At 44.7% G+C, this 21,719-nt stretch overlaps 1 protein-coding gene across 5 annotated transcripts in view; it reads right to left on the reverse strand.

Moving 5' to 3' along the window:
* Nucleotides 1-21,719, reverse strand: part of PTPRE (protein tyrosine phosphatase receptor type E) — a 262,459-nt gene that overhangs the window by 63,387 nt on the left and 177,353 nt on the right. For all 5 annotated transcript variants that reach the window (XM_084635439.1, XM_084635440.1, XM_084635441.1 and 2 more), the window contains 3 exons: nucleotides 11,905-12,007; nucleotides 11,544-11,617; nucleotides 8,861-8,997 (listed from right to left, as the gene is read on the reverse strand). In XM_084635439.1, coding sequence (XP_084491565.1) covers nucleotides 8,861-8,997; nucleotides 11,544-11,617; nucleotides 11,905-12,007 — 314 coding nt within the window. The remainder of the gene's footprint in view (nucleotides 1-8,860; nucleotides 8,998-11,543; nucleotides 11,618-11,904; nucleotides 12,008-21,719) is intronic.

The raw sequence follows: 21,719 nt of genomic DNA on the forward strand, positions 1-21,719 counted from the left end.
CAACCCTGATATTCTATTCTAACCCCTTTGACGAGACCTAGTGCTTTGTGTCTGCTCATTACTCCCGACAGCCCGTCTGCCTGGTAACATGTCTCCATTGGAGCCATACTACCAGAGATTCCTGTGACCATAGCTGCCTTGCTATGTTGCCTAAAGGGGGGTTTTGAACTGTGAAGGAGCATTCATCTTTTCTATCTATCTCCACAAGGGGACAAGGTGCACCTGTCCCCATTTAACATGCATGCCCCATCCTGTCCTGCCTCATCCCCACACCCTTCTCGAATTCAGTTCCTGAAGACGTAGAGGAATCCTGGGGAAGGAGGTTCTGCCATGAAGACAGCTGAGTCACCTCCCCCCATTCGCTCACTCTCGTATGAGATCCATGTGCACATCTGGAGGCCATGATCTCACCCAACATGTTTACATTGTTTAAAAAGTCATTCTTTCGTCTCTGAGTTTGAATATTACCTGAACCAAACCACAGTAAACTGTTTTATAACTTTCTGAAAAGAATGCTTAGACACTATAATGTTCAACATCTCCACTTTAATTATAACTGTATTTTTTTGTGAGGCCTGATTCTGCCAACACTTATGCATATGGCAAATCGCATTGAATGTGCTTATAAAAATAAAATGCGATAAAGAATACACACGCCAAACATATCTGCTCAGTCACTGCCCTCATGTCATACTCCTTTCCTCATGCTCCATTTGTATTTTTGTCTGACTCATGTATTTACATGAGGAATCCCATTGGCTCCAGCGGGACTACTGACATGCTTCAAGTTAATCATGTGCATAAGTGTTTGCAGGATCAGGGCCTTAAATCATAAATTCTCTGAGGCAGTAACCTGGTCCTCATACATGTCTGCAAAGCACCAAGCACACTTTCTGATATGTAAATAAATAATGATAAATATAAATAAGGCACGTTTATGGGGGGGGGAGTTTACAAAAAACCAAGCAAACTAGATAGCATAGTATTTAATTATTTGTTGTGAAGAAAGGCAGCAGATGAATGCTGTTTTTTTCCACATACAAACAGAAAAATGAAACACCTACAGGGCAGAATTCTGTTACTCACTTTCACAATACTACTTTCATTTCATTTATCTAGATTTACACTGAACATTAAAAAAAAAGGCCTATCAAAGGCTCCAGGTGCCTTTGCCGTGTACATGAAACATTTTTGGAGGCTCAGAGTCCTTGATTGGTACTCTCAGCAGCCTTCCAGCTATCGCAGCTTCTGAGGCCTCCAGAATTGACTGTAATCTTTAACTTTGATTAAACATACTATTTTCTTTGTTTAAACAAAGGTCACTGAGACTGAAGGTAGCAGAAGAACCTACTGGGAGCGATAATCAACTCCAGTCCTGGGCAGATCACTAGCACAATACTGTGGGACTTCCCAGTGATCCACCAGGAAGATGGGTGGTGTGTATGTGTGAGCAACTGTCTTCCTACTAGGAGGTTTTTGTTCTTTCTTCAAGCACAGGTGCTGGAACTAGGGGTGCTGTTGCACCTTCTGGATTGAAGTGAAGTGGTTTCCATTATATACAAGGTTTACTGTTTGGTTCAGTGGCTCTCAGCACCCCATTATAAAAATTGTTCCACCACCTCTGACTTCAAGCTCAGCAACCATTTTCTCTAGTCTCCTTCTTAGCATATGCACAACGTGTCTCAGGTGGCACGTGACCAGGATTCAGCACCAAATTTGGTCCACTGGTTGGATCAGTAGCTTCCCTGGCCTGAACCAGGTACTGAGGGGGAGTACAAAGTGAATTCTGATCCATGCCCAGTGAGTGGCTTTATTTTGGTCTCATGATTTTGCTCTTTCACCTATGACTTGAAGGAGGCCAATTTTACAGTCTGTAATGAGGGCCTTTAGCAGAGCCATTCCCCAGGCAATCTAACGAGCTCAGCTGGCCTGCAGTAGGCTGCCTGGCTGGCTATACTACCTGATTGGTTGGAAGAGTCACCAGACCAGCTCTTAAACCCAGCAGTGGCAACAATTCAGTGGCTGCTCAAACATTCACCCATGGCTGGGATAGCTCCTGCACTGTTTGTTCACGCCCTGCTCCTGCCCTGGACCCAGCCATGGCTCTGCCTTGCCTCAGTCCAGGTAACCCAGCTCTGAACCTTGGCTCTGATTCCTGACTGCCAACTTCAAACTCTGACTCTTGGCTCTGGCCTCTGATTCAGATTCTGATCCTCAGCTCCAATTCCTGACTTCTGATTCTGGCTCTGACCCATGGTTCTGGCTTCTTGCCTCTGACCCTGGACTTCTATTCTTGGCTACCCACTCCTAATCCAACTACTACAATTCACAACTGAGGCCTCAAACTTTGCCATAGGTGCAGTACAATCGCAACATGTGGGCCCCTGCAACCACCTCCACACCTGTGCCTTTTATTCTCCGAAGCTAACCCTGGCAGAATAAAACTACACTATTTGGGACAAGGAGCTACTGGCTATCAAGGTGGATTTCAAGGAGTGGTGCCACCTCCTAGAAGGAGCCAAGTTTTGAATTCAAGTCCTGATGGACCACAAGAACTTTGAGTACCTATAGATGCCTTAAGCAATGCCAGATCTGCTGGTCTCTCACTTGCTTGCTTTGACTTTGTGGTAACCTATCACCTGGGGACAAGAAACAGGAGGGCAGATGCCTTGTCTCACAGAGACAAATATCTTGAACCTGGTGAAGAGCACTTTGACACCATGCTTAAGGCATCCGACTTTATCAACAGGATGATGGATGGTCTGACATCCTCCGTCCACTTCCTGCTCCCGATGACCAGTTTGCAACCCAGATCCACCAGACCCTGAACAATGTGGTTAGTTCCAACTACAGAATGGCCTCCCTTATCTCATCTCAAGGACTGTATTTATGTTCTGGAGGGACAACCTAGGCTTCAGATATTGAACCTATGCCATGATTTGCCACTCGCAGGCCATTTTGGACAATTCAAGACCTGCAATCAGGGCTTGCGGAGCTTCTGGTGGCTAGGCCTACAAGGTTACATCAAGAATTATATACGGTCCTGCAACTATATCAAGAAACCATGATCATGAACGCTAGGTCTCCTCCAGCCTCTGCCCACGCCTCCGCAGCCTTCATCTACTATATCAATGGACTTTATTGTAGAACTGCCATGCTCCCAGGGACACACTGTAATCCTGGTTGTTGTCAACCTCCTAACAATGATGGCACTCTTTACCCATATAATACTGTTTCTACCACATGGGACATGGCTCAGCTCTTCTTGCAAAATGTCTTCTGCTACCATGGGTTAACAACAGGCATTGTATCAGACTGGGGGTTCCAGTTTATCTCCTGACTCTGGTTGGAATTTCTCAGACTCCTTGGCATCAAATCCCTCTTCTCATCCACTTATCACTGGCATACTAATGGGCAAACAGAAAAGGCCAATCAAATCTTGAAGCAGTATCTTTACTGCCTTCTTTTGAGTTTCCACCGGACTGGCTTCCCTTGCTGTGCTATGCTGAATTCGCATGTAACAATGCAATCTACACCTTAAAACAACATATCCCTTCTTTACAAACAGTGGCTTTCAGACTCACTTCTACCTAGACTTGCCCATGAATTCTCCAGTACTGACCACTGTGGATTCAGCTGCCCACCTATAGCAGGTGCACTGGCAATCTACCAAAGAAGCCTACAAACATCACATGGACCAGGCCGAATCTGGCTGTAGGAGACAAGGTGTAGCTCTCTGCCCATAACCTTAAATCGAGCTGCCCATCTGCCAAACTGGACTGTCAATATCTGAATCCTTTCAAGATTATATAACAGGTGAACCCAGTGGCCTTCTGGTTACAGCTGTCTGAATCCTTGAAGATCCACCCATCTTTCACATCTCACTTTTAAAGCCCTACACTGAGAACTTATACCCAAACTGCTCCAATCCTCCACTGCCACCCATAACAGTCCGTGGACAGGAGGAGTACTTGGTCCTCTGAGTCCTTGACTCTTAGCAAATTAGGGGAAGATTCTGGTACATGGTGGACTCGGAAGGATGCAGTCCGGATGAGTGGTCTTGGGAACCAGTACAGAACATCCACACGCTGGACCTGTTCTGAAAGTTCTGCTGGAGGTACCCCAAGAAACCGGGCCCCAAGGCCACTAAGTGTTGTCCTTGAGGGCTTGCAGCAGGGTCAGTCTGAAAGCAGGGCCTGCAGCAGAACCAGTCTCCAGGCAACCAAATTAGCATAACTGGCCTGTAGTAGGATGTCTGATTGGGTATGCCACCTAATTGGTTGGAAAAATCAACAGACTGGCTCTTAATCCCAGCAGCAGCAGTTCAGCGGCTGTTCAAAGCATTCACCCATGGCTGCGATTGCTTGTGCTTGTTCCCAGTCTTGCTCCCGCTTTGTTCCAACCCTACCCCTGCCTTGCCTCATTGCAGCCTCAGATTTGAAGCTTGGCTCTGATTCCTGACCAATGACTTCAACTCTGATCCTTGGCTCTGACATCTGGCCTTGGGCACTGCATTTAGCCGTACGGAGTGGAAATCTATCAACTGCATGAAAAAACTTGTACAGATACAGACAGACATCATCTTCCTTTCAGGACAGAGGGGTGGGAGGAGGTATTGTTTCATGGTCTCTGTGTATATAATGTCTTCTGCAGTTTCCACAGTATGCATCCGATGAAGTGAGCTGTAGCTCACGAAAGCTTATGCTCAAATAAATTGGTTAGTCTCTAAGGTGCCACAAGTACTCCTTTTCTTTTTGCGAATACAGACTAACACGGCTGTTACTCTGAAACAAGCAAAGCAATGTACATTTTAAAACAAAAATAGATTGCCAGGTTTCACCACTGACTATACTGCGTTTTTTTTAATTAGGAGATACAAAATTCACCAATGTCCTAGTGCACTGGGATACAACTCTTCTTAAATTAACATTTTTTAAAAATGTTACTCAGGTAACCCTGTCATTTGATAGTGACTACATTGCACATGGAGCAGCAGCACAAACACACGTCAAACATATAATCAAACCACCAACATAAAAAAACATGCTGCCAATTATGAAGTTCACTTAATACTGTATTTCAGTCCTAAGGGCACTGCCTTACAGTATCTAAGGGCATGTCTACACTTGCCATTTAAAGAGGAAAAAGTCCCTTTTTTGTGCAAAAACCGTGGGAACGTCTATACTTATTAATGACTTTTTGCAGTGAAACTCAGATGTTTCACTGCAAAAAGAAAACCACCTCCATGAGAAGCGTACCGCTTTTACCAGTGATGCTTTTGCGGTGATGTGCTAGTGAAGACATGTTCTTCCTGTTTACACAGCTTTTAGCCTCCTGAGGATATCCCACAGTGCCTCGATGACCACTCTGGCCAGCAGCTCTGCTGCTCTGATGCCAGGTAAACAGACGTCCACCCCTCCCCCTGTAAAGCCCCGGGAACTTTGAAACTCCCCTTCCTGTTTCTTTGGCAAGTGCTAACTTATCATCTGGCCAGGTGACAATGCCTGCTCCATGAAGCAAACGATCCCCTGCTTGGAACAATGCTGAGCTGCTGGAGCTGATCAGTGTTTGGGGAGAGGAGGCTGTGCAGGGACCGAGGATGCCCCACGATCACCCCCCACCCTTCCCACAAGGCCCATCGTCAAAATGGAGAGAGCTGAACTGTGGGATAGCTGCCCTCAGAGTGCGCTCTTATCAGTGATGGAAGTGCTGCTAATGTAAACACTCTCTGATGCTGAGGAATTAAGTGAGTACACAAACCAGCACTTTACTTTCACCAATTCCTTATCACTGGTGAAACTTACAGCGCAAAAACTCTGCAAGCGTAGACATATCCTAACTGATAGTTGTATATTGGCCCAGTTGAGTCTGTATTTAACACACTATACATGATTCTAAGCTGCTCAGTTCTGCCATGAGATGTTGAGGGAAGTGAAAATGAATAATAAGTGGGTGTGGAATGGCTCCTGAAATAGCAGAAGCTTGGGAGTGGACCCAACATGGCATAGTTCTCCCCATACTTCCCCCTCCACAAGAGCCGGGTAAAACCCATCTATGTAGCCACCATGCAACTGCAAATCTGGGGCAATGGGGAGCAAACACGCTGTCTTTCTGACCAAGCAAAATACTTCAGGAAAGCCTTCTTGCTCAGGCAGCCAATGGAACCAGGGCTCCTCTGCCAATAATGCTGCTGAGATGTGGGTTTAGTGGAGAACTGCCGAGAGGCACTCACCCTCCTTACACATGCCACGTAGATCTGAGCAGAACCCCAAAGAGCAGAGTTTCCAAAAGATGATTGAGCTATACTGGTTTAAAAGGCCGTGGCTCTCTTATCACCGTGCCATAAGCTTCTCCCTACAGAGGGGAGACTGTCATTCTCAGAGGCTTGAATGCTGCAGAGCTTTCTATCTTCCTTCCCCTTCCTCTGGGGGAGGAGGGCATCAAGACAGCAGAGTTTAAGATCCCAGACATTGATAAAATAAAACAGTTCAGTTTTTCCAAATGTGGTGCCTCACTATCACAACACTAATTAGAATTTATAACTTTTTCTGTAAAACGGATGCCTGTACTCTTTAGCATCAAGGAAGGGAGAGAAAGAGAGCGAGAGACACCTCAGTGGATTAGAGTTCTACTTTGAGACACTTCTGTGTTCAAACTCAGGAGAGAGCACAAATGAGAATCACTTTAGTTCTCCACCATGAGCCCTACTGGACATTTGTCCCCATGGCTAAACACCTGTACAATCCAACACATATAGCAATCTCTCTGAAGACCAGAACTGAAATAACTGGGTGTTAAACATCAATAATGAAGAGCATTAGCAAGCTGTGTGGAGAAGCTTACACTGTACTTGTGTAACACCGACAGACCCCGGTTGTCAGCGGGCGGGACTGAACCTGGTGCCTCTGGAACTTAGTGCATGAGCCTCTACTTCATGAGTTAAAAGCCAACTGGCTCTTAGCTAAGGCTGTAGGGCAGACTCATTAATCTCTAAGTGGTCTCAGCAGTACTGGTTTACAATGGCTCCGGTGGTGCTGTGGCACCAGGCCACACTTGGAAGGGGCCTACATTTGGAAGGGTTAATCCAGCCTGGGCCAAAGCCCAGCAACGTGAAGAGTCAGCAATTTCCCAGCACCAGCTGAAACACTCAGCAGCCTGGGGTGTGCAGTGCGCAGGTGCAACAGGGACTGGGTGTTGCAGGGTAGTTTGCACGCCGCTGTGTTCCGCTGGGGCCCTGGGACCTGCGCTGTCAGCTGTGCTACTAGTCCCAGAACGCCCTGCACCGTGTTGCCAGCTGCCCCAGCTGAAGTGGGCGGAGCGGTCCAAAAAGAAATCCCAAGCGAGGAAATGGTCTGGTGCAGGGAAAGGATTCCCGGCGCTAATCCCGCTGCGTCCTCCCTCTCACTTGGGGCACGGGTTGGGAGCTCCTGGCTTCCTCCACCTCCAAGTCTCCCCCATTCTCCTGGGGGCGGCTGCTGTGCTGTGACTCCCGGGTGGTGTGCAGACCCCCAGCGACTGTGATGCCCGGAGGCTCCTGGGCACTGTCTCAACCTGAAACTTCAGGGTGGGGGGTGGTTGCTTGTGGTCCCTGGGAGCAGGGTGGGCGGTGACAGCGGGGTTTGTCAGTGCTGGCTGCTGTGCCCCCTGCCAGTGGGAATGCCCAGAAACTGCCCCCCTGCAATCGGGGAGGGGAGAAGGTGCAGCGCGGTTTGGGGGGAAAGGGGTAGTTGTGGGGCAAGTCCGAGTGCGATGGGGGAGCTGGCGGTGACTCTGTGTGCAGGGGTGTAGGAGAAGCAGGGTGTTAAGGTGGGGGTTGGTGTGACAGGGGGCAGAGGGAGGGAGGGGAGAGTCTGGGTTGAAGGTGGGGGTTGGCTCAGTGTGTGGAGGGGGTAGTAGAAGGGAGGGAGGTGACAGCCCTGGGGTGAAAGTGTGTGTGTGGGGGTGAGCAGTAGCAGGGAGATTGAGGAGAGCCTTTCTTTGGGGGTTAGTTGTGTGGGGTGGGAACAGTAGGAGAGACTGGGGGGTGAGGAGAGCCCAGGTGTGACGGTTGGGGTAGGAGCCTGAGGCTGGATTGTGGTAGCCTTTGTGGTAAAGTGTGTGTGTGTGTGTGTGTGTGTGTGTCTCAGTGGCCCTTTCTCCCTGCAAAAGATGGGCACCAGCAATTTTCCTCCCCACACTCCGCCCCAAAGCTTGGTAAACATTATTGTACCAAATTAGAAAATGCAGCTTTCAAAAAATGCATTTACCAAACATAATTTTGGGTGGAGGAGGTGATGGTAGGGAGATACAGGTGCAACACCACTGACTGCTACATCCGGGCCACACACATGGCTCATAAGTGTACTAATTAAGCACTTGTGTTCAGGGCCCCAAGTAGGCCCTGAGTGTTTAAACAAAAAAGACAAAACTAACAAACAACCCCCTTCCACACAAACCAAATTCAATGGTATTCTGGGTAAATTGATGTGGAGGTCTCAATCAAGTGTGGCTTCAAATATCTTATTTTGTTTTTGAATAAATGTTTTCATCCCCATCCCGGCAATACCACATTTACTATGTCACACCGGGCCCACACTTGGAAGGGGCCCATCACAACCACATGGGGGCCCACAAATATGTTTGGCACTGGGCCCACAAAAGGTTAATCCGGCCCTGGGTCTCAGTGCCACTAGAGGGGACAGAACACCACACTCAGAAGGTGTGTGTGTTACACTTGCCCAGCATTCCCCATGCTATAAGTGCCAATTTCACACACATTTAATTACAAAAACCCAACAACATTTTTTGGATTCATATCCATTCTTGATTTCTTCTTCTCTTCCCCGTGATAAAAAACAATGCAGAAAACAAGCAGACTTACATTAAATTCTTCCCGAAACCGTTTCCCATCATCTGCTGATCTTATCCGTATTTCTTCCTCCAGATGCTCCACTGGAATAGGAAAGTACTTCTTTGGGCCAGAGGGAGACCTGCTGAGCAGCATCACCCTTTGCTGTTCTGTCAAACCAGAGAAAACAAATGTTAAAGGTATACTCAGAATGAGGGACCACTTGTTATTCCATTAATCAAATGATGAGCCAATCAATTTTGTGAAACACCTTGGAAAAAGGCACAGCATGCCTCTTATGAAACGTGAATCAAACTAGTGAGACAAGGTGGGTGAGGTAATATCTCTTATTGGGCAAACGTGCTGAGACTGACATGGCTACAACTCTACTGTAGTCAAACTCATGACAGAGTTGATTTCCATAAAAATAACAAGCCGAGTGATTTCTCTGAACACACACTGGATTAAAACAATGCCAGAAGCCTGTGTCCTAATGTTAATAATTAGAGTTTCTGACTAATTTGTAACAGAATAAAAATGTGATGAAACATCATTTGGAGAGGCAAGAGGGTCTATCAGTTCCTCACACTCACTGGGAAGTGTAGGGATTGGAGGGGAAATTTTTTTAAGATACTTAATTTAAGGGAAATAATTTGTAAATCTATTTTACAAATGGTTGTATTTCTCCAAATAAGCCACAATTTGCCAGACACCAGAAACGCTGTAATATTTACAATAACTACAATTAGGTAAGTGTTTTGCTCTCAATAAACTGCTTTAAGAAGGTAACAAATTCATGAGACTTGTTTGAAGCATTCCTATTGCATCTGTATCCAAAAGTATAGGAAGCATCAGTACTTTAATTTAGTTTCTGTCCCAAAACAGTGGAAAACAATATTTGCGCCATGCAGACAGTAGTCCACATTTAAACAGGACCTGAATTTTGAAAGTATACTTTTTCATCTGCAATTCATTGTAGGCACCGATACATACCTGCAAAAATGCAAACACGTGGTCTGGTCTTTCTGCACCAAGCACAGATCAAGAAGCAAATGGAGTTCAGTCCCCGGGTTGCCATACCAGTCCCAAGTTGCTGGCTGCTCTGAGGCTATGTCTACACTACTGCAGTAAATCGACCTAAGCTACGCAACTCCAGCTACGTGAATAACGTAGCTGCAGTTGATGTAGCTTAGGTCAACTTATTGCAGGGTCCACACTATGCTGGGTCGACGGGAGACACTCTCCAGCCTACTTAACTTACTCTTCTCATTCGGAGTGGAGTACTAGGGTCAACTGGAGAGCGATCTGCGGTCGATTTGACAGGTCATCATTAGACCCGCTAAATCGACTCCAGTGCATCAATCCAGGGGGTAGTGTAGACATAGCCAGTTGTGCCAGAGGCCCACAGCTAAAGTGGCTGTTTTAGCAGACAAGGATAGCTGGAGCACAAGGTGCAATGATGTCCCCTATGGGATGATTTTACAGCAATGATGTCCCCTATGGGATGATTTCGTGTAGCACCTGACACCCAGGAGTTCCCCTGCACCAGCCGGCTAGATCTGCTAGCTTTATGACAATTGTGTACTGGTAAACCGGTTAGAAAATTAGACAACATATTCAGTGTGCAAACATATTGCATTTTAAAACAACAGTGAAGTTGAAGAGTTTTGAAATCATGATAGAGGAAGTTTCCCTGAGACTAGCAGCTTTGTTTAAAAGAAAAACAAAACACTTCCCTAGAAACAGACAGTGACAATGCTTCTTTCAGGAACCATGCTGCCTAATAGTTCATGTATAGCCATTCTACAGAGTAACAGCGTTCTGCTTGCTGGCTAGTGTATCTCAATACATTGGAAACATCAATGCTCTTTTAACTGATGTTAGGAAATTTGACACTGAACAGGAAGTTACACTCATTTGATTATATTTAGAACTGTGAATAAACAATTTTTCAGTTTGCACATCGTAACACGAAAGCCACAGAAACTGCAGGTAATTCTCCCTTGTGATTACTTTTTTCCTTTTCTTTAATTGTTTACCCCTTCGTCGTTATGACATGAGTAATATATGGATGACCTATAATTCCCCAACAACTTTGCCATCTTTTAATCTTTATTGTGCTTGATGTTCCAAATCTAGTCTAATTTGATATGCTCTTAATAAAAACAACATCTGAAAATCTATTGGTGAATATTTTCAATTTCTGAACTGCATCTTTTTAAAAAAATGCTATTATCTCCCTTCCCTCTCATCCCCCTTTTACTTTTTAATCTGGTCATAGAGTTACAGAGTAGTTCTTCATACTCTTTTTGTTTGTTTGTTTTTTTAACACAAATGTTTCAATCCTTTTTTTCTTAAACTGAAAACTGGTGCAGATAACTCCACTGTCATGAGGAATCCTTCATTAACAAACCAGTTATGGAGAATTGCCATGTAGAAACAAAATCTGGTAAAATTACAACTTTAAGTTGTAAATTATTAAACAGCAAGGAGAAGACAGAGAGAGTTATTTGAAAAAGAAGGAAAGTTTTCTTCTTTGTTTTCTTTTAAATAAATAAAGCCAGCACTAAAACAATACAATAAAAAGATACAAGTCATCCTCAAAGTTTAAAGAACTGAATTCTTAACTTTCAAAAGTAAAGTGTGTGTACACACACACACACACACACACACACACTAAAATTCATTCTAAAAAACAAAGATAACATGTCATTACCTTGCTCTTCTAAGATTCCATTTGGCATCTTTTTGTCACTGGAGGTCACAACAGCTTTCCTATGTTTTCTGAACCTTAAATACACAAAACTAAATTAATCTGAATACTTGTGTTTAAAAGGTAACAAATGCTCTTCCAGATTAATTTGTACAAACCATGTAATTCTGGAGAAATTCTTTCTGTTCATCTTCAGATGGTAATGATTAATGATTAAATACAACATATGGCATCCTCTGTTACCCTAAACTGTGGTCTGAGACTTCAGTTACCGCATATATGTAGAACCGCTTTCATTTCCTTATGAGATCATATCAAAATACGACCAATCTAGTTCTGAGTGCAGCACTTAACAGTTCCGTACCTGAAAAAATAGCCAGCCAGAAGAATGAAAATGATGAACACAAGAAGCAGGATCAACATTGAAGTCAGTAGTTGCTGGTGTGACCTGTTCTTTCCTGGAGACTCTATAAATTAAAAAAATACCAAGAGTGACAGGTTGTTGTGATGGAATTCTCAGTGTAGCAAAGATAAAATTGGACAAACATACCTAATACTTATAAAAACTGATTTATATGCACTGTACAGTTTCCAAAAGGCCTACCTCTAGGGCCAAAGTTCCCATGGCGGCTGTGTGTGGTCTTCTGATTGTATCAATTTGTTAAAAACATCAACAGTGCTTTTTAGTAAATAAATGCAAAGCTGAAACCCCCAATTAAGGGAACATATTTTTAAAATCTGTGCTACCAACTGTCAGCTCTTGAATATGGTGTGTGAGATAATATCTTTTATTTGACCAGCTTCTGTTGGTGAGAGAGAGAGACAAGCTTTCTAGCTACACAGATATCTTCCTCAGTTCTTGGACAGGGTAGCAGCCATGTTAGTCTGTATCCACAAAAAGAACAGAAGTACTTGTGGCACCTTAGAGACTAACAAATTTCTGAGAGCATAAGCTTTCATGGGCTACATCCCACTTCATCGGATGCATAGAATGGAACGTATAGTAAGAAGATATATATATACACACATACAGAGAAGGTGGAAGTTGCCATACAAACTGTTAGAGGCTAATTAATTAAGATGAGCTTTTATCAGCAGGAGAAAAAAACTTTTGTAGTGATAACCAAGATGGCCCTTTAGACAGTTGACAAGAAGGTGTGAGGATACTTAACATGGGGAAATAGATTAATTAATTAGCCTCTTACAGTTTGTATGGCAACTTCCACCTTCTCTGTATGTGTGTGTGTGTGTGTGTGTATGTATATATACACATCTTCTTACTACATGTTCCATTCTACGCAGCCGATGAAGTGGGCTGTATCCCACGAAAGCTTATGCTCTAATAAATTTGTTAGTACTCCAGTTCTTGGGCAGGTATTCTGAGTGTCACAGCTAAACACAAGATCAAACAGGTAGTTTAGCATACTTTCAGGTTTCAGAGTAGCAGCCGTGTTAGTCCGTATCCGCAAAAAGAAAAGGAGGACTTGTGGCACCTTAGAGACTAACAAATTTATTTGTGCATAAGCATCCGATGAAGTGAGCTGTAGCTCAGGAAAGCTTATGCTCAAATAAATTTGTTAGTCTCTAAGGTGCCACAAGTCCTCCTTTTCTTTTAGCATACTTAGCACATATTCTAAAGGACCATTCAAGTTGAAGTGGCCTGTAAACACCCCTGTAGTCCAAAGGACAAAAAGGGGTTTAGAGTGGTTACAGATTGTTAAAATAAGCTATAAATCCAGTATCTTAATTAAGATCATGATTTTTAGTATCAAGAAAAGTTATGAATTTAAGCTTCCAAGCTCATCTTCTGAAAGTGTTGTGCACGTTTCCATTGAGGATGAGGACTGAGAGGTCCGATATAGAGTGATCGCTATGTGAAAAAAGTGTTCATCCAGAGGTGATGTGGTGTTTTTATCTTTTATTTTCCTGTGTGAGTTCATTCAAGAGTATAGCAACTGTCTGGTTTCACCCATATAACTGTTACTGGGGCATTTCGTGCACTGGATGAGGTATACCACATGTTGTGATAGGCATGTGTAGGATCTTGACAGGCACATTCTGGGGGTGTTGACCATTGTAGCAGTGGAGATATGTCTGTAGGTTTTGCATCTGTTGTTCATTACATTATACTTAGTATTTTCCTAAAGGGATATTAGAAAAATTGTATCTGATCAATGGACCTGTAAGAATATAACTACTTATGCTAAACTATTTGTTTGACCTTGTATTTAGTTGTGACATTCTGAGTACCTTTCCCAGACCTGAGGAAGAGTTCTAGGTAGCTCAAAAGTCTCTCTCACCAGTAGAAGTTGGTCCAATAAAAGATATTACCTCACCCACCTTCTCTAATATCCTAGGACCAACATGGCTACAATGTTGCATATAGCTCTTTAATATGTCATTTATACTTGTGGGAGCAACTGAGAGCATTGCAAAGTTAATTAACATAAATGTAAAGACCTGGTGAATGAGAAAGCATATTCTCCCTTCCCCCACAGTATAAATTTACCAGCTTAAGATGTTTGGTGCAAGATTTTAGAATGATATTCAAAGGTTCCAGGCATTAGACTGACATATAATTTCTTGTTTGGCTGTTTTTTCAGGTGGCTAGTTGCTGGTTTGTAATGCTCCTAATGTGCAATGTACAGAGCACTGGATACGTGGGGAGGGGCAAGAATTCTAGTATGCCGATTTATACTAGGTGAGGATCTGGTGAAGAATATTTACTCTATGCGACAGCTGTAACACAGCATAAGAAGTGCTCTTTTGGTACATATCTGGGTATGCACAAGCCACGTAAGTGTATAAGGATGATGGCGCTTGCACTAATACTGAAATAAGAGAGCCATGAATGAAGAATCTACATGCAAGCTACAGTAGAACCTCAGAGTTATGAACACCAGAGTTACAAACTGATCAGTCAACCATACACCTCGTTTGGAACTGGAGGTACGCAATCAGGCGGCAGCAGAGACCAAAAAAAAAAAGCAAATACTGTACAGTACTGTGTTAAACGTAAACTACTACAAAAATAAAGGGAAAGCAGCATTTTTCTTTGGCATAGTAAAGTTTCAAAGCTGCATTAAGTCAATGTGCAGTTGTAAACTTTAGAAAGAACCACCATAATGTTTTGTTCAGCGTTACAAACAACCTCCATTCCTGAGGTGTTGGTAACTCTGAGGTTCTACTGTACCTGGCATCAATTACACATATAGTTTTAGGGCTTATGCTGCTACTTGTCAATACTGAATACTGCAAAATGAAGTTGATTTTAATGTTGAATTTTTATCTGTTTCTTTATGCTAGTAGTAACCTTTCAATAGTAGTACACAATTTGACTTGCAGTGTCTCATGCTCCTGACAACCATGCAGTTCAAACAAAACCAAAAACTCCACCAGCTTCAGGCTTTAGCTGTGTGGCTTCCCCCCATGGGGTAGAAAGTGAGGAGAATCCTATCCAACTCTCCTAATTCCATGCAGCCAAAACCTCCTGGGACTCCTTTGGTGGGGGAAAAAGGGAAAGCATGTTCCAAAGGTAGAATTCTTCTCTTTCTGCAGGTATGGGATACCCTGTGCATACGTGCACAGAGTAGAGCATGAGCCCCATCAGCCTTACTCCCAGTTTCCTGCTCTAAGCACTTCACAGTACTGCCTCACAGTACAAGCTGAATATGTTAGAGTGAGGATTATATAAAATGGAAGAGAAAAATAACAGACTGGGATAAGAAGAAATGAGAATACAATATGGATGTAGAGGGAGGATACACTATTGGTAGATAAGGAATTAGGACAGAAAATAAGCTTTAGGTATATATAATTTGGGGTTGAAGGATATTCTAGCAAGGAATGACTCCATCAACATAGTATTACAGAGAGACTGGTAGGCTAATGTGATATCATAAAAACAACATGTAAAATGAAAGAACAAGAAATAATAGGCAAGAAAAAAAAACATACAACATTTATTTTGAATAGGTTTCACGATCTCTATGTTGCAGCAAGACCCAGATGGAGCGTGTATCAGTCAGCTACTAATTTATAGCAACAGTAGTGTTTTCTGCACAGTAATTAAGGCTTAGCAGAGAACAAACAAAACATATTAAACAACAAACACTAGTTATGGAGGCCATCATACACTTCCCCTCTTCAGACACTGGGAAATTCAGCTGGAGAGTACCGTGGAGTATGCCCTATCATGTGATATTTTATTTATAGGAGCACAAAAAGGGCTGTCTACTCAATACATGATATGTACTGACACAAGTTACAAGAACAAAAAATACAAAATAGCAGTTTACCACCTCCTACTGCAAAAAAACAAAACAAAAAAACCCCTCAACTCCCAAAGGAATTCCGCCCCCAAGCACAAAACTCCCCTCCCTGACACAGACATAACCCTTTCTTCTGGAACAACCCAAGCAAATAGATGTGCCCTGCAGCATGTCTTCTTGGGCTAATTTGGACCACGAGACATCTGGTTTCAGAAGTGAAGACCCTCATGGAGAACACTCTAGACAGGGCCGAATTAACTTTTTGTGGGCCCGGCGCCAAACATATTTGTGGGCCCCCATGGGGCAAGGTGCAGGATGGTCAGTCTCCAGAGTGAAGGGCGGGCTGGGGGCAATGAGGCACAGCATGGTGGGAGCAGCCCCGCTCTGCGCAGCCCAGCAGGAGGGCACTGTTTACAAACCTGCAGCTGCCAGACACACACTGGCCTGCCCAGCCCTGCCTGCCATCATGCCCTTTCCTTGAGGGTGGGCCCTCACCACACCGCCCCCCTGCCCAGTGCCCCACCCTTATGCCCAGCGCACCCTCACCCAGAGACCTCCACCACAGATCTCTATGCCCAGCCCTCACCCCTCCCAGAGACCTCCCCTGCTGGCCTCCCACCACAACTGCACAGCACCCTGCACACTACACCATTCACCCAGCGCCCCCCACCCATAGACCTCCCCAATGCCCACCACCTTTCTCACAGTCCCACCATCACAGCTGCACAGCACCCCATATTCCTGAGGGGATTCTGCACCAAAAAATTAAAAATTCTGTGCACAGTATTTTAAAATTCTGCAAATTTTATTTGTCAATAAATAAATGTGGCTGCACCCAACCCTGACACAGTACAAGGGCCAGGCCTGCCCCAGAAACACCCTGGGGCCCTGCCCCTTGTGCCAGGCGCACCAGGTGTGGGTGAGCAAGCTCAGCCTGGCAGCAGGATCCAAGTACAGAGGGACTTAGCGTGGGGGGATCCAGGTGGTGGTAAGAGGGGTGAAGGTCTCTGTGGGGCAATCTGGGTGTGGGTGTCTCAGTGGGAGATCTGGATGTACAGAAGCTCATTGTGGGGGTTCCAGGCACAAGGGTAATGGGACTCTGCAGGGGATCCAGGTGAAGTTGTTTGGGGCTCGGCTGGGGGAGGGAGGTTTAGGTGCGGGGGGGGGTTCATTTGGGTGGAGGTCCAGGTGCAGGTGGTTGGGGCTCAGTGGGGAGGATGTCTGGGGGGGGCCCCATCAGGGTGGTACAGATGCAGGGGAGGTGGGGCTTGTCAGGGTGAGGGTTTGATGGGCCTGCTTAACAGGGGAGCCCCAGTTTTTGCCAAGGGGATGCTGCATGCTAGACTCTAGCTTCCCCCTGCCCCCACTTCCTCCATCCCCTTTCTCTTCATCATCCCATGCCCCTTCTCCAATGCTCCATCTCCTCCTCATCCCACCCCTCCTTCTCCCTGCCCCTGCTTCCCCCACCCCCTTCTCTTCCGCATCCCATGCCCCTTCCCCTCTGTTCCATCTCCTCCCCATCCCAGCCGCTTCCCTCCCCCGTCCCTGCTTCCCCTATCCCATGCCCCTTCTCCACTGCTGCATCTCCTCCCCAATCACCCACTTCATCCCCACTGCCTCTTTCCCCAGCCCCAGCCCCCTTCTCTTCCCCATCCCATGCCCCTTCTCCACCTCCTCCCCACCCATCCTCTTCATCCCCACTGCCTCTTTCCCCACAGCTCCGCTTCCCCCCGCCCCCTTCTCTTCTCCATCCCGTGCCCCTTCCCCACTGTTCCATCTCCTCCCCAGGCTTGGGGGGCAGGGGGAACTGCCCCCCAGCACTCACCGGTGGAATGGAGCGGGCTGGGGCCAGGTCGCTCCACTTCCTGTTGCCCAGTGAGTGCAAGGTGGGCCTGACCCCTGCTGCAGTCCCCAGGGACGTGTAGCTCAGAGGAGCAGGCTTGTGGGGGTGGAGGGGTGGAGTGGGAGTGGGGCTGGGGCAGTGCGGGGGGCGAGGCGAGGCAGGGGCAGCTCTCCTGGCCAGCTCAGCCAGCCGGGGGATCAGGCTGGTCGTGGCCCCTTCTGATTGTGGGCCTGGCACCATGGTAAACCCAGGACTGACTCTAGAGTCATCCCCCTTTTAAACTAAGGGGCGGGGGGTGTCCAGCTCAAACACCTTTGCTGTAGCAGTGTGACATGAGGAAAGAGGTGGTCTCTCAAGCACCAATGTCTCACACAGGTCAAAAACACCATCTCAAATTCAATCTGGAAATCAGTAGGCAGCCAAAGCAGATCACAGAGCTCAGGTGTCATGCGCTGTCTCCAGAACTAACACCAACTCTGGAGAACATCTTAAGAATTACTTAAGATATAGACTGGAGGACGAGTGCTAGTAATAATAATAGGGCTCAGATTTTCCTAGATGCAATAGCTGATGGATTCCTTCATCAAGTAGTTGCTGAACCGACTAGAGGGGATGCCATTTTAGATTTGGTTTTGGTAAGTAGTGAGGACCTCAGAAGAAATGGATGTAGGGGATAATCTTGGTTCAAGTGATCATGAGCTAATTCAGTTCAAACTGAACGGAAGGATTAACAAAAGTAAATCTACAACTAGGGTTTTTGATTTCAAAAGGGCTGACTTTCAAAAATTAAGGAAATTAGTTAGGGAAGTGGATTGGACTGAAGAATTTATGGATCTAAAGGCAGAGAAGGCCTGGGATTACTTTAAATCAAAGCTGCAGAAGCTATCGGAAGCCTGCATCCCAAGAAACGGGAAAAAACTCATAGGTAGGAATTGTACACCAAGCTGGATGAGCAAGCCTCTCAGAGAGGTGATTAAGAAAAAGCAGAAAGCATACAGGGAGTGAAAGATGGGAGGGATCAGCAAGGAAAGCTACCTTATTGAGGTCAGAACATGTAGGGAAAAACTGAGACAGGCTAAAAGTCAAGTAGAGTTGGACCTTGCAAAGGGAATTAAAACCAATAGTAAAAGCTTCTATAGCCATATTAATAAGAAGAAAACAAAGAAAGAAGAAGTGGGACCGCTAAACACTGAGGATGGAGTGGAGGTTAAAGATAATCTAGGCAGGGCCCATTATCTAAACAAATACTTTGCTTCAGTCTTTAATAAGGCTAAAGAGGATCTTAGGGATAATGGAAGCATGACAAATGGGAATGAGGATATGGAGGTAGATATTACCATATCTGAGGTAGAAGCGAAACTCGAACAGCTTAATGGGACTAAACCGGGGGGGGGCAGATAATCTTCCGCCAAGAATATTAAAGGAATTGGCACACGAAATTGCAAGCCCATTAGCAAGAATTTTTAATGAATCTGTAAACTCAGGGGTTGTACCGTATGATTGGAGAATTGCTAACATAGTTCCTATTTTTTAAGAAAGGAAAAAAAAGTGATCCGGGTAACTACAGGCCTGTAAGTTTGACATCTGTAGTATGCAAGGTCTTGGAAAAAATTTTGAAGGAGAAAGTAGTTGAGGACATTGAAGTCAATGGTAAATGGGACAAAATACAACATGGTTTTTCAAAAGGTAGATCGTGCCAAACCAACCTGATCTCCTTCTTTGAGAAAGTAACAGATTTTTTAGACAAAGGAAACGCAGTGGATCTAATTTACCTAGATTTCAGTAAGGCATTTGATACTGTGCCACATGGGGAATTATTAGTTAAATTGGAAAAGATGGGGATCAATATGAAAATTGAAAGGTGGATAAGGAATTGGTTAACAGGGAGACTACAGCGGGTCCTACTGAAAGGTGAACAGTCAGGCTGGAGGGAGGTTACCAGTGGAGTTCCTCAGGGATCAGTTTTGGGACCAACCTTATTTAATCTTTTTATTACTGACCTCGGCACAAAAAGTGGGAGTGTGCTAATAAAGTTTGCAGACAATACAAAGCTAGGAGGTATTGCCAATTTAGAGAAGGACCGGGGTATCATACAGGAGGATCTGGATGACCTTGTAAACTAGAGTAATAGTAATAGGATGAAATTTAATAGTGAGAAGTGTAAGGTTATGCATTTAGGGATTAATAACAAGAATTTTAGTTATAAGCTGGGAACGCATCAATTAGAGTATTGGAGTATTGGTTGATCATAGGATGACTATGAGCCGCCAATGTGATATGGCCGTTGTCAAGGTTCCTTCCCCACTCTGAACTCTAGGGTACAGATGTGGGGACCTGCATGAAAACCTCCTAAGCTTACTTTTACCAGCTTAGGTTAAAACTTCCCCAAGGTACAAACTATTTTACCCTTTGCCCTTGGACTTCCACTGCCACCACCAAACGTTTATCTAGGTTTATTTTATTAGGAAAGCATTGTTTGGAAACGTCTTTCCACCCAAAATCCTCCCAACCCTTGCACCCCACTTCCTGGGGAAGGTTTGGTAAAAATCCTCACCAATTTGCATAGGTGACCACAGACCCAAACCCTTGGATCTTAAGAACGATGAAAAAAGCATTCAGGTCTTACAAGAAGCATTTTAATAGAAGAAACAGTAAAAAAGAAGTAATAATAAAAAGAATCACGTCTGTAAAATCAGGATGCTAAATACCTTACAGGGTAATTAGATTCAAAACATAGAGAATCCCTCTAGGCAAAACCTTAAGTTACAAAAAGACACACAGACAGGAACATCCATTCTATTGAGCACAGCTTAAGTTCTCAGTCATTTAAAGAAATCATAATCTAACGCATATCTAGCTAGATTACTTACTAAATTCTAAGACTCCATTCCTGTTCTGTCCCCGGCAAAAGCATCACACAGACAGACTCTTTGTTTTTCCCTCCCCCCAGCTTTTGAAAGCATCTTGTCTCCTCATTGGTCATTTTGGTCAGGTGCCAGCAAGGTTATCCTAGCTTCTTAAACCTTTATAGGTGAGAGGATTTTTCCTCTGGCCAGAAGGGATTTTAAAGGGGTTTACCCTTCCCTTTATATTTATGACAGCCATGAAAAAAGCTAATGCAGTCTTGGGATGCATCAGGAAAGGTATTTCCAGTAGAGATGAGGAGGTTTTAGTACCGCTATACAAGGCACTGGTGAGACCTCACTTGGAATACTGTGTGCAGATCTGGTCTCCCATGTTTAAGAAGGATGAATTCAAACTGGAATTTTGGTACAGAGAAGGGCTACTAGGATGATCTGAGGAATGGAAAACTTGTCTTATGAAAGGAGACTCAAGGAGCTTGGCTTGTTTAGCCTAACTAAAAGAAGGTTGAGGGGAGATATGATTGCTCTCTATAAATATATCAGAGGGATAAATATTGGAGAGAGAGAGGAATTATTTAAGCTCAGTACCAATGTGGACACAAGAACAAATGGATATAAACTGGTCATTGGGAAGTTTAGACTTGAAATTAGATGAAGGTTTCTAACCATCAGAGGAGTGAAGTTTTGGAATAGCCTTCCAAGGGACGCAGTGGGGGCAAAAGATCTATCTGGCTTTAAGATTAAACTCAATAAGTTTATGGAGGAGATAACGTGGATATGACGGGATAACGTGATTTTAGTAATTAATTGATCTTTAAATATTCATGGTAAATAGATCTAATGGCCTGTGATGGGATGTTAGATGGGGCGGGATCTGAGTTACTACAGAAAATTCTTTCCTGGGTATCTGGCTGGTGAATCTTGCCTATATGCTCAGGGTTTAGCTGATCACCATATTTGGGGTTGGGAAGGAATTTTCCTCCAGGGCAGATGGGTAGAGGCCCTGGAGGTTTTTCGCCTTCCTCTATAGCATGGGGCACGGGTCACTTGCTGGAGGATTCTCTGCTCCTTGAAGTCTTTAAACCATAGCTCAGACATAGGTAAAAGGTTTTTCACAGGAGTGGGTGGGTGAGATTCTGTGGCCTGCGTTGTGCAGGAGGTCGGACTAGAGGATCATAATGGTCCCTTCTGACCTTAGTAT

The sequence above is a fragment of the Lepidochelys olivacea genome (assembly GCF_965140295.1).
Source record: "Lepidochelys olivacea isolate rLepOli2 genome assembly, chromosome: 7".
Taxonomy (NCBI): domain Eukaryota; kingdom Metazoa; phylum Chordata; order Testudines; family Cheloniidae; genus Lepidochelys; species Lepidochelys olivacea.